A 17360-nucleotide genomic window follows, 5' to 3' on the forward strand; every position below is an offset into this window, starting at 1 on the left:
ATAGTGGGGCCAGCCATGTTGTTCTCTCTGTGGACTGGCTGCTCTACTCAGGAACATCATCCTCACGGCCTCGTGGGCCAGGCTGTGTTTCACTCTCTCCTCCTGCCCCTTCATCTGCTCCCGTGTGCTCTGATCAGATATGTCCATCTCCCGGAGCTGCAGAGTCAATGTCGTCCTTTGGAACAAATTCTTTTTGGGGGAGGGGCAGGAATCCACTTAATTTATGGTGCTGGGGCCAGCCTCCCAGACCTCTCCACTGGTTCCCTAATCCACGCAGGGATATTGCATTCACACCTTGCGGCACTGGGTTGAAGTCTGGTCCCACTTGATCTCATAGTCCTTTTGTGATTGACTAATTTTACTCAGCATAATGTCCTCCAGTACCATCCATGTCATGAGGCATTTCATAAATGCATCATTATACTTTAACATTGTACATTATTCCATTTGTCTGTATCAAAGTTTGTTTATTCTTCCACCTATGGGCACTTACCCTGTTTCCATTTTCTTACTATTGCGAATAGTAGTTTAATAAACATGAGTGTAAATATATCTGATTTTGCTATGTTCCTTACTTCTTTAGGGCATATATTAAGTAGAGGAATTGTTGGATTATATGTAGTTCTATTCCCAATTGTTTGAGGAAGCTCCATACAGCTTTCCACCGTGAATGTACCTATTTTGCAGCCCCATCAGCAATGTTAACATAATTTCTTAAACCCATATATTATTTAAATGTGTGTAGTTTAAGCTACAGATTCTTGGGATTTTCTAGCTATCTTTCTGTTCTTGATTCCTCGTTTAATTCCATTGTAGTCTGAAAGCATTTTTTCTAGTGGCTAGCTGGGCACCATCTGCTTTCTTCACCTCACTTTACTGTGGCACCCTTATTTTCAGTGATCTCTTCTTGAAGGTGAATATGAAGCATGGCCATGTTATAAAAACTAACTGTTCTTTGATTGGAACTAGAATTATGTGTGAGTCCAGAATCTGTCTGCTTGTCCACAGATTATGAACAACTCTGGTTTGCTTTGGCAGTCATATGATGAGACAGACAAAAACAAAAAACAAGAACAACAGCCAAAAAACCCTGAAAACAACTAGGCATTTCCTATTTCAGGAACAAAAGCAGAAATGAAAAGGCGGGGATTGGGGGGTGGTGGGGAGAGAATAAGAAAAACACTACAACTCCCAAAGAAAAACATTGCAAAGCCCCCCTCTGTGGTATAAGGTGATTTTTTTGATAACATCAATCAATAATTTATCCCATGTCATAAAGAGTAAGGCACTGTTGATATGAATATATGTGAGTATAGTCCAACTGTGAGTTACAATCCATGAGATGTTGCTTTGTACACATTGATTTCTTAATTGATTGAGTTCTGTTTACACTGAGCATGGGGAACCAGTGCTAGGGGAAGACTTACTGGAGCATTTCTACAAGGGCAGGTCTTTGCCTATTGCCATATTTTTTTTCATAGTTGGTTGTATGTATTTACAACTCCACCAACAATGTATATGAGTTGCAGTCTCTCCACACCCTCTCCAGCATTTATTGTTTTCTGTTTTTTTAAAAAATTTGACCAACATAATTTTTTTTCTCGGAAGATCTTTAAACATTTTTCGGAGTATAGGCCTACTGCCTATACATATTCCCTCAGGATTTTTTTTGGGGGGGTAGGGAAAATTTCACTGGATAAAGGCTTCTGTCAGTGGTATTTTGTTTTGAGTTTCCTTAAATACTGCAGATACTTCACTTTTCTATCTTCTTGCTTGCAGGATTTCAGAGAAACATCAGGTGTGAATTTTATATTACTCCTATATAAACAAGATGACCTTTACTCCCCTCCAGCTTCTTTTAATATTTTCTTGCTTCTAGTTTTCTTCACCTTAAATAGGAAATGCCTAGTTGTTAATTTTGTTATTCTGTTTGGTGTTTTCTGAACTTCCTATATCACAGGTTTGGTATCTGTTATTACTTTATGAAAACTCTTTCCCATTATTAATTTAAATTTCCCTTTTTTCCTTTGGTTTTGCTTTTAATATAATTCATGGGTATTTGATTCCTTTCATAATTGTCACATAGTTCTTGAGTATTCTGGGTTGTTTTTTTTGTTCATTTTTTCCTGTATGTATCAATTTGGCAAATTTATCTTGACATATATTCAACTTTAGGTGTTCTATTTTTGACTATGTCCAACCTGCTGATGAGCCTATGAAGACAATCTTCATTTTTGTTACATTATTTTTTATTCCAAACATTTTCTTTAATTTCCTTCTTAGTATTTCCATGTCTGTTTATATTCATGACCCAACTGTTCTTATGTGTTCTCTACTTTTTTATTAGAGACCTGAGCATATTAACTATAATTTAAAACTTTCCAAATTCCCTATGTAATGATTCCAAAATTTATATCATATCTGTGATTGGTTCTGTTACTTGCTTTACTTCTTTAAATTGTGTTTTAGCATGCCTGAAAGGGTTTTTTTTGTTGTTGAAAGCCAGAGGTGCTATGTCAGGTAATAAGAACTGAGTCAAAAATGATCTTTATTATGGGATTATCTGGTTATAGCCTGGACTGTGTTAAAAATCTTCTCTAGCTTTGTGTTCCAATGAGTTGGAATTAACTCGATGGCAGTGAGTTTGGTTTTTGTCTTGGTGTGTTCTAAAGCCTTCAGTTGCCCCCCTCCCCTTCCCACCCAACACACACACACACACACACACACACACACACACACACACACACTTGTTGTCTTTAGGTTTCCCTAAGAACTTCTTCTTAAATAGATTATATGTCTTGCAACTCTTTCAAGTATAATCCACTTTTAGTGTATTTGAGGTCTATTGATTTGATGGTTGAGTGTTGGAAAATGTCTAGAATCTTATCATTGAGTCTAAGTATTTTTTATGGTTTTGAATCCTGGATTGTGATCCAGGAATTTCAGAAACACTTCTTAGCCATCTCCATCGCTTTAAATCAGTGGTTCTCAACCTGTGGGCCACGACCCTTTTGGGGGTCAAATGACCTCAATTCATAACAGTAGAAAAATTACAGTTATGAAGTAGCAGTGGAAATAATTTTATGGTTGGGTGTCACCACAGCCTGAGGAACTGTATTAAAGGGTCACGACATTAGGAAGGTTGAGAACCACTGCTTTAAATGATGCAGCAAGGCTTGAGTGGGCTAATTGCCTTTTCTCTAGGACATTTAAGGAGCCCTGGTAATGTGGTTATGTGTTGGTCTGCAAATTGCAAGGCCAGCAGTTTAGAAATAACAAAGATGAAACTTTTTGTTCTGTAAAAAGTTACAGCTTTGGAAACTCCCAAGGAGCAATTCTACCCTGGCCTATAGGGTCACTGTGAGTTAAAATTGACTCGATGGCAGTGAATTTGGTTTTTACATTTTCCCAGGGTAGCTAAGGCTCTTGGAAAGGTGCCATGGGAGTGTTGGCATGGATGTTCTAGATTTATTTGAAAATGGTTACTTTTCTCCTGGGTGTATATCAAGATGGTTACTTGTCCCCTGGCCCTGCCCAAAATAGGAGGAGTGTTTTGGTGGTTGTTATTGTTTTAAAATCTTCCTAGTCATATTCAGTGAGGTTCCTGGAGGCAAACCAGAAGAGTGTGGACCTTCTCTTAAGACTAAACCTTCGGGAGCTCTCACTCTTAGCCTCCAGCAATTCTGTAAAATTGCCATTTAAATCTTGCTGGTAGTGCGTGACTGCAGTGACTTCTTTGTTCAGGTAAGCTAATTCGTTATAGTCACCTGCCTCTCGCTTTAGGATGTCAGATTCTACTGAGACCTCAATTCTCTAGTGAATGTTATTGAAAAGTTGTTGCTTTTAAGTTTGTTCAGCATTTTTCTTGTTATAGGATCAGAGGGATAATTTCCAAATTTTTCATGTGTCAGAGCTGAAACTGGAAGACCTACGTTTATATTTTAAAATTAGAAATATCTTGTCCAGTTAAAAATAATGTTTCAGCAAGAGGTTTTTAACTTTCTTGTGAACCATTTGCTTAGTTGAGATGATTCATTCTCAGTTATTTCCATCCTTTTGAATCTCAGATCTGTATATTCTCACATGCTTAGGAAGCCCTTTTTGAGAACAAATATTTTTTAAATTCAAGGACTTTATCTCATTCTAGAAAATTAATATCTTTGTTCTAAATTGACAACAATAATAGAATTATTACACTACTTGATTTCTCTCTAAAAAATACCAACTCCCAAATCACAGTTTTCTTTTAGCAGATGCTGCCTTATATACCATGCTAAAGTAGTTTTGGGGATTCTACTTTCTGAACCCTCATTTTGTTTTACCCCACTTGTTTTTTGAAAGATTAACTCAATTTACTAAGACCCTTTGGAATCTTTAGAAGCTAAAGCATTATTTGAATTTGAAAAACTAATAATAAATGCACAAATCTTGAAGAATGTATTAATTGTAAACTATAGATCTTGATCACTTTAGCCTAATGGAATTACATTTAGGATCTGTGTGATAGTAGACAATTTGGTTAAAATGGATTCTTTAAGCAACCAGGAAAGTACTACATGTGCTTGAAAACCTGATAGTTTGCTTACTTGCTAGAATATTGCATTTGGGGAGGCTTCCTTTTGATCCTTGGATAGCAGTTATCAGACCATTAAGACATTGTAAATGACCTTCTTGACATGTTTTCAAAGATTTCATTTTAATTTTTTCGCATGGAACCTACTGGAAGAACAGCCATTAAGCCAAGAGACAAATTAGCTCTATGGTATTGAAGGTTTAAGCTTTTTTTCCATTTGAAGAGAGAAAATTAAAATAATAAAGAACCTCATGAATATTATAAAAAAATAAATTTTGTTTTAAAACAATGAATTAATGCTATATTAAAAGGATTTGGCTGAAAAATAATTATTTTTGTCATGTAATAATTAGTTGCAATCCATTTTAAGGTAAAATCCATTTGTTGAACATGATCCATTTGTCTAGCATGCTTTTGAATAAAGGCATAAAAAATTCCCTGTTTTTTAATAGAAACTTATCAAATAAATGGATAAAGAATAGGGAGTCTTTAGTAGTCACACAGTTAAAATCTTGGCACATTTTTCACCTGCAACAATTTTCTCACTTTGGTCCCTCTGGTCTAAGTTTCCTCACATTCTTCTCTCCACTACTTACCATTTGTTTGCTTCTTGGCACTTATTAAAAATTGTAATTATATATTCATTTACTCAGCCCTTTTTTATTAATTATAAGATATACATTTATTTTTTCATATTCTTGAATTTGGATGAATCTTAAACTTGGTGCTTTCATTTCTTTCTGAGTGGTAAATACAATAAGAATTTATCTGTCAATCAATCATTTCTCATTAAAGTATTATGCTTTTAATTATCTATGTCCCCAGTTGATTATGAGTTCCAAAAGTAGAGAAATTACCACTAGGAACCAGTACCTGGTACCTAGTAGGGACTGAATTTGTATGAATTGAATGAATATCATTATCCATGTTGGTCCTAATACTTCTGAATTAAATCAATCAGCATATGAGTATGAATTTTTAATTTAATTTCTATCTTTGACGCATTATTCAGGAGATTGCTTTATTCTGGAATTGAAAGAAGCTTTTAGATTTGTCTATTTTGTTCCTTCTCTTTATGTAGCTTTGCACCATTATAAAGCTATGTGGATATTGATTTAAGAGTCCTCACACTTTTATGTATAAAAATTAATCTATGAAAGCTTTTACCAGGTATTAGCAATTTCCTCTCATTAGGGAAAGAATGAGGAAAGTATCTAACAGTTTTTAAACTTTAATAGACAGTTTTGAGTGATTGAACTTACTCTTTTTCATTTTACTTCGTCTTCCAAGGACTGTGCAATCAATTACTTGGCGTGTCTACTTCACTTCTTTTAAGTGAAGAACAGCATCCAGGCAGCATGAGTGATCGGAGTGCCTTAGGTCAACTCCTGGACAAGGTGTATGCACATTCCACAGCTGGAGGGAAGGTGTGGCTCTCGGTCCTTTTCATTTTCCGAGTCTTGCTCCTGGGTACAGCGATTGAGTCGGCCTGGAATGATGAGAAATTTGTCTTTCATTGTAACACTCGACAATCTGGTTGTGAAAGTGTCTGCTATGACAAGTCGTTTCCAATCTCTCATTTGCGCTTCTGGGTTCTGCAAATCATATTTGTGTCTGTGCCCACACTGGTTCACCTGACTCATGGGGTTTGTGTGCTGCGAAAAGAAGAGACTCTGAAAAAGAAGGAGGAATTCAAAGTGTCCCAACCAGGTGATGTCAACACAGAGATGCATTTGCACCAAATTGGAAAACAGAAGGTGAAGTATGGTATTGAAGAACGTGGTAAGATAAAAATTCGAGGAGGCTTGCTGCAAACGTACATTATCAGTATAATCTTTAAATGCATTTTCGAGGTGGCTTTCCTGCTGATCCAGTGGTACCTCTATGGCTTCAGTGTGAAAACAATTTATATTTGCCAAGGAGATCCCTGCCCACATAAAGTGGACTGCTTTCTCTCTCGCCCGACAGAGAAAACCATCTTCATTATCTTCATGCTGGTGGTGGCCTTGGTGTCTATTGCTTTAAATATCATTGAGTTAATCTGTGTCATAGTCAAGAGCATTAAAGATCATCTGAAGGATTCCAATGATTTTTGCCACATTACAAGTAGTAAGGGGATCACCCCCCAAAACCAAGTTTCTACATAACATACTTATTTCAATTGCTGCTGCGCACCAAATGTTTCATTCTTGTCTGTGTCTTCTCACAGGGCCATGATGCTTACTGGAGGTGAAAATGGTTTGCTCTGCTCTAGTCATGACAAAAAGAGAAGTGTGCAAGGTTGTGCTAATTCCGGTGCATATCGAAATCCAATGGTACAGGCTGGAGGCACCCTCTCTAGCTCTTGTAAACAGCTTTTTAACGTCTCTGCTGGTAGCCAGACATCTAAATAGCTTAACTACTAACCATTGGGGGTCTGCGCCCTTCTAGCAGGGCTTACAGTGATACCCACAGCAGACCTCAGCCGAGAACTTTTGCAACTGTGAGAGAAACGAAAGGGTGCAGTAGAAAGTACACCTTTGTTCAGCAGAAGTGATACTTGACAGGATCAGTAATTCAGTAATGAGACTTAGCAGATGTAGATGCATTAGAGAGGGATTAGAGGAAGTATTTAAAGTAATTGATTTAAAGAACTTAAATTCCATATAAAAGTAGAATTAAATGATGTAGACACGAGGGTGATTTTCCCCCACACCCTTTTGAGAAAAAAAATAGTTCTTGAACATTTTATTTCTAAAATAATCTATTGTTAAAATGTGTACCTTGAGGGTAAACTTTCTTCCAGGTCCAAACCTTCCAGGTATCAAGGGACTTGTGGTTCTGTAATTTGTAGCTTTCCTATCAGTTAAATATTTAGGCAAGGTCCACAGGGGGGTGGGAGGGGCTTCATTTTTTGCAAAACAGAGGTTTTGTATTTGTAAACCTTTGGCAATTACATATGAGGGGGTTTCAAAATGCTTCTGGAAAATTTTCTCTCTTAATTCCATGAATTTTTGAAGCCTTTTGTTTAAAAATACATATCCACTTGCATCAGATCATTACCATAATCAGATCATTACCATAATCAGATCTTTGCCATAATTTCTCAATAATCACTCAAGTCAGTTATTCAGTTCATGGTTTCTGCAAGTATTTTTAAAGCCTTGGGTATCACAACACTCGAGTTGGATCACAGAGGTAGGCCACACTCAGTATTGAACCACCACCCTGTGTGTGTATGTAAGAGCATGTCCTATTTATCACTTTTTAATTAGAAGCACATGTAGTCTATACTCATCAAAAGAGATCTTTAAAAAGCATACACACAGTATTGAGTCTTTTTCATGGATTTTGGCTTATGGGACAAATGGCATTTACTTTGCATAATTCCTATTATGAAAGTAAAGCTTCACCCCCCCTTCCTTTTTTTTTCCTAAAATGTTTTTCCCACCCATTTTTCCATACAGACTGGTTCTTTTAGTTATGACTAGCTTTTTTTTCAATTTTTAAAGAATTAAGCTGCAGTACTGTTGCGACATGAGCATTGACACTTTGGTCATTAATGTGAGGGAGACTTCAAAACTTAGAGCTTGGTGATTAAATGTGCTTACTTGAGTTTCGCAGTAACTGGTATTTCTTGGCATTGACTTACTTAATACACAATAATGCAGAACTTACTAGTTTGACAGTTTGGGAGATGACTACCAACTTTGGTGTATGTATTAAGATCTTATTTGGAATGCAGTAAAGTGAAAGAAATTTGTCTTGAGCACATGTAACAAAAAAAAAAGGTATACCGAAGAACTTTATCAATTTATTCAATTGCCCCCTGTAATCACAGATGATTATTGAAAATGCTGCACTCTGTACTATTGTTCCTGGTGGACAGCAATACAAAAATTTTGTATAATGTGAAGTGCTAATTTGTTCAACTTTTTTTGGGTGAAACGACTGCCATTTTCTGATTTATTGCATATAATATAGAACTAGTTTAGTAAATGAAAAATGTTTTTTAATAAAGTTTGAAGACAGCAACCCATGTTTCTGACTCCTGAGAGCTTCTGGGTGCATTGACCTTTCCTGTCTTTTGATACCTCTTCATTTAAGGCAAGCAAATTACACCAGAAACAGCTTTTTGGGAAGGATTATGGCAGTGCCATTACAGAAGGTTTTAGTATTAACAGTTTGAATTATATGTAGTAGAATCATCAGTATACCCAATAAACTCAGATGTGCCCCCCCTGAAAAAAACCCACAACAATTATTTTCCTTATGGTTGACTAATCTTCCTTCCACAGAGCACTGGGGGGAAAAGAGAATTGGGGGGGATAATTGTTAAATGTGGAAACTGCCAATCCTCAGCATCTTGCTTGGACAGTTGAAGCTTCTTTTTGGAAAATGCAGTCTCTTGGGTAATAGTCCTTTTATGAGGAATAATTACAATTCTTTACTAATGGGATGTATGTGTCCACTGGCTACTGCAACTGCTAAAACCTTAAAATCAGCTTGGACTCTGCTTCCCTCATTTACTAATTCACATTGGCTTTCAAATTCTTATGGAATTCAAGCTGACTGAACCTACTGAGAATGGAGGAACCCCCAACTCTATTTTCCTGAGATGATATTTAAACCTTGAATGGACACTATCCCTTGAAGCCATCTTTAAAACGAATAATAGTTTAGCTCAGTTAGTAAAGATAATCTGCCTTGAGCATTGTGTTCTTTGGAAGAATTATCCAGATGAGATTAAATTGACAACGGTAATTCTAAAGCATAGATGGCATCAAAGTTTAGGGATCAGTGAGTCTAAGTTATTGGTGGTCAAATAATTTTGGAAGAGAAAATGGTAACATGACATACTTCACTCAGCCTGTCTCCCTTGAGGTTCATTTAACAGGTTGTGTGATCAATGTTTTTTTATGTGTATGGTTGTTGTTGTTTTTAAGTAATTGCTTAGTAGTAACTCATGGAATGTAGGTACTACAATACACTCATCTCTACAAGGACTTTGGGTTGCTTCCAGTTTGGGCTAGCAACAAATGGATGTGAGCATCCATTTACAGGTTTTTCTGTGAACATAAATTTATATTTCACTGGGAAATTTCCCTTGGTGGTTCTATAGATTAGGCTTTGGGCTGCTAGCTTCAAGGCCAATCTGTGGCCTGAACGTACCAGCAGCTCTGTGGGCAAAAAGTGAGGATGTCTGCTCCCATGAAGATTTACAGTCTTGATCACACAGGGTGGTGTGTTTCTTCCATGTTAGCTTGAAGCTTCTCTGCTAGACGGCCGCTTGTTTGACTTCAAGCCTTTAAACCCCCAAATGCTTTATTTTGATAACTGGTCACCATCAGCTTTCTTCACCACATTTGCACCCATTTTGTCTTCTGCGATCATGTCAGGAAGGTGGGCATCACAGAATACCAGATTGTTAGAACAAAGTGATCACGAGATATTGACGGGATCAGGTAAAAGACATCAGAAGAGCCAAAACAAAAAAAAAACATTGTTGAGAATGAGGGGGGTTGGAGCAGAGACCCCAAACCCATCTGTAGACAATAGGACATCCCCTCACAGAAGGGTCACAAGAGAAGGATGAGTCAACCAGGGAGCAGTATAGCATCGATGAAACACAAGATTCCTCTGGTTCTTTGAGGCTTCCTTACCCCGCACTATCATGACCCCAGTCCTACTTTTTCGGTTCTGACTAGACTGGAGCATGTACACTGGTACACATAAGAGCTCACAACACATGGAATCCAGGTGAGATAAATTCCTAAGGAACAGAAATGGGAATAGTGAGACCAGGAATGTAGGGGGAAAGTGGGGGAGAAGGGGAGTTAGGGGAAACTGATCTCAGTGATCCATGAATAACTACCCCCTCCCCCAAGGAGCATGAACAACAGAAACCTGGGTGAAGGGAGACATCGATCAATGTAAGATATGAAAATAATAATTTATCAAGAGTTCATGACGGTGGGAGGGTAGGGAAAAAGAGGAGATGATACCAAGGGCTCAAATAGTAAATGTATAGAAAATTATGATGGTAACTTGTACAAATAAGCTTGATACAATTGATGTATTGATTGTTATAAGACCTGTAAGAGCCCCCAATAAAATGATCTTTTAAAAAAAGATTTACATTCTTAGAAAGCCTTTATAGAGTACGTCAGAACTAACTCTGGCAATGGATTTGGTTTTGGTTTAGGGTAAATCTCTATAATTGTTCAGTTGTGTGGCAAGTGGATGCATAATTAGTTTTATTAAAAAAACTGCCATACTTTTTGTTTCCAATGTGGCTATTCCATTTTATATTCCCATCTGTTATATGATGATCCAGTTTCTCTACATGCTCACTAGCATTTGGTGGTATCACTTTTTTAAAAGGTTGTAGATATTCAAATTACATGTAATACTATCTCACTGTAGTTTGAATTTGCATTTTCCCAATGGCTTGAACATCATTACATGTGCTTCTTTTCCATCTGTACATCTTTTTTGGTGAATTGTCTGTTCATATTTTGTACCCATTAAAAAATCTTTTGTCATTTTCTATCATTCTTTAAATTATTTGATCAATTCTTTCATGTTATAAAAATATCACTAGTTTATAATTTGATTTTTAAAATTTTAACAGTTTTATTGACACATACTATATAATTTAGTGGTTTAAATATAAAAAAGAGTTGTGCAGTCATCACCACAGTCAATTTTAGACCATTTTCTTGATTGTTGTGCTCATTATTAGCTCATTTTCCCCCAACCTCCCCTGGCATAACCCTAAAACGATTAATCTGGTTACTTTCTCTATAGATAGACCTGTCATAGATTTCATATAAAGAAAACCATACAAACTCCCCAGCAAGAACAAAATAAAACACAGAAAATCCCCAATACGAAAGGAATCAGAAAATAATAAATATGGGAACACATGTAAAATGAGTCTAAAGGGAAAGCAAATGTAAAGATGTTAGCTTAATTACATCTGCATTAATCCACTTTTCAAAGCACTATGCTAACAAGGCTATTCGGATCTCTGGTCAATGGTCAGAAGGGAAGTCCCTGGAGGCTTACTCCATGTGGGGACCCTGTAAATGGATTTTAGGCCTTCCTGTCATTCATAACCTTCTGCAAACCCAGTACTCAGAATTTAAGCCTATCTCCAGTTTTGGATTTTATTATTTACAGCCCTTGATCACAGGCTGGTGTGCTTCTTCCTTGTGGACTTAGCTGAATCCTCAACTAGATGGCTGCTTGTTTTAAAACAAACCTTTCAAGATGTCAGGCACTATTATTTTTCATAATTAGGTATCATATGATTTTTTCATCATACTTTGCTATAGCACCAATATCTCTATGAGGGCAAGTGCTAAGGAGGATCATGTCATAAGAACTAATTGTTCTTAGATTAGGGTTTATGATTACGTGGGAGTTCTAAATTCATTCATCTAGAGTTTATATATATTTGTAGTCTACTTTACTCACTGCCATGGAATCAGTTCTAACTCAGCAAGTCTACAGAATAGGGTAGAACTGTCTGTGGGCTTCCAAAACTGTAAATCTTTACAGGAGTAGAACACCTCATATTTCTCCTATGGAACACTTGGTGGTTTTGAACTTCTGACCTTGTGGTTTTTAGTCCAGTATGAAACCACTACACCACCATCATCATAATTTTATTGGGAATATCCTAAATAATCCCCAAGGGGCATCTGATAATTCTATTAATAGCATCATTAATTTATCCAATGTTATAGAATTTAAGGCACTGTTTAGAAAAGTAAAGTATACATGTTTAGGAAAACTTCTTAAATTAAAATACATGGATTTTGATTTGTACAGTTTAAAAACAAGTGTACACAAACAAATGAGGATTGGAGATAGGGAAAAAATTCCAATGATGTTCATTCACAAAGGCAGAACTCTGCCTGCTGAACTAAAACATATCATAAAAAATTAAGGAGAGTATGAAAATAGAAAATATATGATAGCATTAAGTTCCCAGTTATTTGTGTACCTGTTTTCTAATTGGATTTTTTAATTAAAAATTTTAAATGTTTTCTCACATGGTTATATCTTTTAGATGCTTGTCATTTGTCAGATGTGTGGTCTGCGAATTTTTCTCCTAGTCTTTAGCTTAACTTTTCATCTTTTCAAGAAGGTCTTTCATAGAGCAATGGTTTTTAATCTTGAGATGAAGTTCAGTTTACAAATTTTTCCATTTATGGATTATGCTGTTAATTCCAAATTTAAGACTTCTTTTTGTAGCCCTCACTGCTACAACTGTGACGGTTGGACATTAAAAAGATTGTAGAAGAATTGATGTCTTTGAATTGTTCTGGACAAGGATATTGAATGTACCATGGACTGCTATAAAGGACAGACATATGTGTCTTGGAAGAAATGTGGAGAGTGCTCCTTAGAGGCAAGGATGATGAGACTTTGTCTTATATACCTTAGAGATCTTGTCAGGATAGACTAGTCCTTGGAGAAGGACATCATACTCGTAGAGTAGAGGAGCAGTGAAAAAGAGGAAGGCCCTCCATGAGATGTATTGACACAGTAGCATAACAATGGATTCAGGCATAGAAACAATTGTGAGGATGGCACAGGACCATGCAGTGTTTCATTCTGTTGTGCATAGTGTCGCAATGGGTCAAAACTGACTTGTTGGCACAACATCACTGCCTTAGCTGCATCCCACATATTCCTCTATGTTGTATTTTCATTTAGTTCTATGAACATTTTAAAGTTCCTTTGAGACTTCTTTGACCCATAGGTTATTTAGAAGGTTGCTGTTTAGTTTCCATGTGCTTGGGGATTTCCTGTTGTTCTTTATTGATCATTCATTTGACTTCATTCTGGTCAGGGAACAAACATACTCTGTATGATTTCATTTATCTAATTGTGGAGGTTTGTTTTATGAGTTGGTATATCTGTTGAATGCTGCATGGGCCTTTGAAAAAAATAGTCTGCAGTTGTTAGGCGTAGTATTTTCTATATGTCATTGAGCCCCTGTGGGACTCATTGTGTGTTTTATATATATATTTAGTCTTGAAATTTTAGGATCCTAGCTTGATCTGTTTATATTGTGTGAGTATATCAGTTTGTATAGTATTCCGCCAACATCACTGGAAATTAATTTCTCCACATACCGTCACTGCCAAAAGTCCTAGACCCCTCTGCCTTAAACAGAGCTACTGTCCCAGGATCTTCCCAGTCCCCCAAAGCCCCACCCTCCTTGATCTCTGTCCATTGAGGGGGGGCGTCAGCCCTAATACATTTGTAGTCTCTGAGCTTGAGCTTTATACAAAGGAAGGCTTGAACATTTTAAATTTCCCCCAGGGTCTGGAGAAGCCAGACTTCAGGGACACAATCTCATGTCGAGTTCCTTTGGAAACTTGTTTTGGTGATTGGGCAATGCCCCAAAGTGAATATTTTGAACCTTTTTACTCCTGTTCTGAGTATTTTACTTGCATCCTCTCATTTAGTTGTAATAGCAACTCAGGAGTAAGTGATATTAATCAATCCAACTTTCAAAACAGATCATTGAGACCCTAAAAAGTGAAGTTACCTGAGGTGATTCAGCTAGTCTGTGGTTTGAGCCAGGATTCAAATCCAACCTGTCTTAACTCCAGAGCTGAAGTTACCTTACTTTCCTTTTAATTATTTTTTTGTTTGAAATTAAGACTCTATGTGTTTGAAAGATGGACTTTGGGGGGGGGGTCTAAGAAGGTTTTTTTTGCAGAATTTAATGTTACTAAACAATGTTTTTAATTAGAAATGATTTTTTGTTCTCTTTGTTACCACCATATAGATTGATCTGAAAGCTGGAGTATGAAAAGTAACCAGTACATATGTTACATGAGTTTATCCATACATGTCTTTCGGACTACTTGGAGTCTAGCTGTAATAATTTTTTTAATTCTCTGTTAGAAAGTTTTTGCATTTTTGTTTTTTGAGGACTTCATGGAAAATTTAACCAGGTTATTTCTGAGTATATACTTGTGTTATACTGTACTTATTTATACATTGGTCATATCTCCTGTTGCTTTAGATGCCTTTTGTTCAGATCTAGGGAGAGCGATCAGAAGGATGTGATTCAAAAGTCATATTAAATATCTGACTTCATGCCATTAAATTTAAACTGTATTTTAGGGAGTTGTTGTTAAACTGTTATACTGTAGCCAAGTTTCTCTGTTGCCTTTACCTGCCTTCTCAGTGAAAGCATGAACATTTTTCTATTCGTTTAAAATATGGAATCAAGTTTCATTTACATACATATTCTGTGTACATGGTGCCATTCTCTTAACAGTTTGTTCTAGTCCTTTAAGCACAGAGTGCCAAACACAACTTTTCTGCCATGTTTTGTTTAGAAAAAAAGTAATCTTTCACAAGTCATCTACTAATTTACATTGTCTCCCAAGTTTCCACAGGCACTTATCTCCACTACGTGATTTATCTAAAGCAGATTCCCCCCCCCAAATTCTCTTAGAATTATACATGCTGTTTACATAAAATCTTTATTGATAGAAAAAGAATCATTGTAATGCTAGCTCCAGATAACCACAGGAGTTAGCTTTAAAGTACAGTCTTAAAGCAGACATTTTTAAAGTGCTTACTGTTGTGAGTGCTGCTAGATAGTTGGGATAAACGATGCGAAGGGCATGATTAGTGATTGTAGAGAGCCCACATTGTAGAAGGGAAAGGCTTGCAGAGCTCATAGGCTATCAGAGATTGAAGATAAAAAACAAACAGATCATTCATTGCCAAACTCAGGGGATTTCTCATTTTAACAACACTCCAGACATTGTTTGAAGAGATGATTTTAGTTCATTATAATTTACATATCTCATTTATGTGCCCATTTTGCCTCTGTATCCCTTCATTGGAATAAAATTAAGTAATAGGTTAGTAGCTATTTTTTCCCTAAATGATTGAAAGTCTGGTTTTTTTCATAACACCTTATTTTCCAAAGCAGTGATATCTTATTATTTGTTGGGTGAGGTGATTAGTACAAATCTGGAATTACAGTATTTCCTGTAGAATTTAAAATTCAGTTTGTCTTGGACATAATGTACCCATTGTCTTATTCTTTCTCTTTAAAAAAAAACTTGTTTTATTGGCAGATAATCCACATATCATATAATTCAGTAGTTCAATCATATGCCTCATTCTTTCTTGGTCACTGTAAGTTTCATTAGATGTGTGAGTACATCTAATGTGTATACCTCAGCTGCCATAGTCTTCCACTCTACTCCTGTGGTGTGTGTTTCTGGTAAGTCATAGGTGTACCGAGTTAATATAGTGGTCCTACCTTCACAACTTGTCATTGGGGTCTAGGCTGAGGATTGAGTCCTAGTTGCTGTGCTAGAGGTATTATACATAGGGTAGTAGGGATTGCAAAGGAGGAGTCCACAAAATAAGCTAGATATTTGTGGTGCTTCCTGAAAGATGATTTTGAAAGATGAAAGTGAATAAACTAGAAATAGCAAGGCTGGCTTGTCATTTAAGTAACAACTACAGTATGATGTAAGGCTCTCCCCATATAGATTTTGTTGTGTTAACTAGTGTTCTATATTTTTATATCTAGGTTCTAGTAGCCATTGCAATGGCTACACATAACTCAAAGACAGTATTCATGATTAAAGAGACTTTTAAGGAAGTTAACAAGTTTTAATGCAAGTGAAAAATACTCAGGATACAGTTGTTCCATCAGGACATGTTACAAAGTTCTTTCAGGACTGCTAATAGATCCCCAAAGCTCATACCTTCAGCTGTGAGCTTCAACTGGAGGCAAAGGCCATACATAGAAGCCTAAATACATACATGTACATATGTAAATATATTTATGATTATGGGGGAAATAGACCTATCTGCATATATTTAAAGGTTCAGTAGTAGGGTAGCTGGTGGACTGAGCCTCCTCACGTGCACTCCCTCAATACAATAGTACCTTGATCAACTGGTCATTCCATGATACCCACTTTCCCGACATGATCGCTGAAGACAGATGTGTGCATAAGCAAACGTGGTGAAGAAAGCTAATGGTGCCTGGCTATAAAAAAGATATAGCGTCTGGGGTCTTAAAGTCTTGAAGGCAAACACGTGGCCATCTAGCTCAGAAGCAACAAAGCCCACAGAGAAGAAGCACACAAGCCTAAGTGAATACGAGGTGTTGAAGGGACCAGGTAGCAGACACCAAAGAACAAAAACATTGTGTGATCACCTTCCCCACATAAACGCTGAAGACAAATGTGTGCATAAGAAAGTGTGGTGAAGAAGGCTGATGGTGCCCAGCTATTGAGAGATATAGCGTCTGTGACTTAAAGGCTTGAAAGTAAACAAGCAGCCATCTAGCCCAGAAGCAACAAAGCCCACATGGCAGCAGCACACTAACATGTGTGATCATGAAGGGCCAAGGGGACTGGGTTTCAAGGTGGGGAAAAAAATCATATCACCGTGAATGAGGGGACTGCATAATGAGGACCCAATGCCCATCTGTAGACAACTGGACATCCCTTGCAGAGGGGTAGTGGGGAGGAGATGAGTTACTCAGGGTTCAGTGTAGTAATAATGAAACTCACAACCTTCCTCTAGTTCTTAAACGCTTCCTCCCCCCCAACTATCCTGATCCCAATTCTACCTTGCAAACCTGGTTAGACCAGAGGATGCACAGTTGTACAGTTGGGATCTGGAAACACAGGGAATCTAGGACAGATGAACCCCCTCAGGACCAAAGGTGAGAGTGGCAATACCGGGAAGGTAGAAAGGGGGAACCGATCTCAGGGACCTACATGTAACCTCCTCT

At 37.0% G+C, this 17360-nt stretch overlaps 2 protein-coding genes across 4 annotated transcripts in view; both read left to right on the forward strand.

Moving 5' to 3' along the window:
* Positions 1–17360, forward strand: part of CDKL5 (cyclin dependent kinase like 5) — a 209363-nt gene that overhangs the window by 104101 nt on the left and 87902 nt on the right. The window lies entirely within an intron of this gene.
* LOC142434662 (gap junction alpha-1 protein-like) lies at positions 5914–6720 on the forward strand. The gene has a single exon (XM_075539342.1). It carries the CDS (start codon positions 5932–5934, stop codon positions 6718–6720), a length of 789 nt encoding a protein of 262 aa, XP_075395457.1. The 5' UTR covers positions 5914–5931.

The sequence above is a fragment of the Tenrec ecaudatus genome, chromosome X, assembly GCF_050624435.1.
Source record: "Tenrec ecaudatus isolate mTenEca1 chromosome X, mTenEca1.hap1, whole genome shotgun sequence".
NCBI classification, from domain to species: Eukaryota; Metazoa; Chordata; class Mammalia; order Afrosoricida; family Tenrecidae; genus Tenrec; species Tenrec ecaudatus.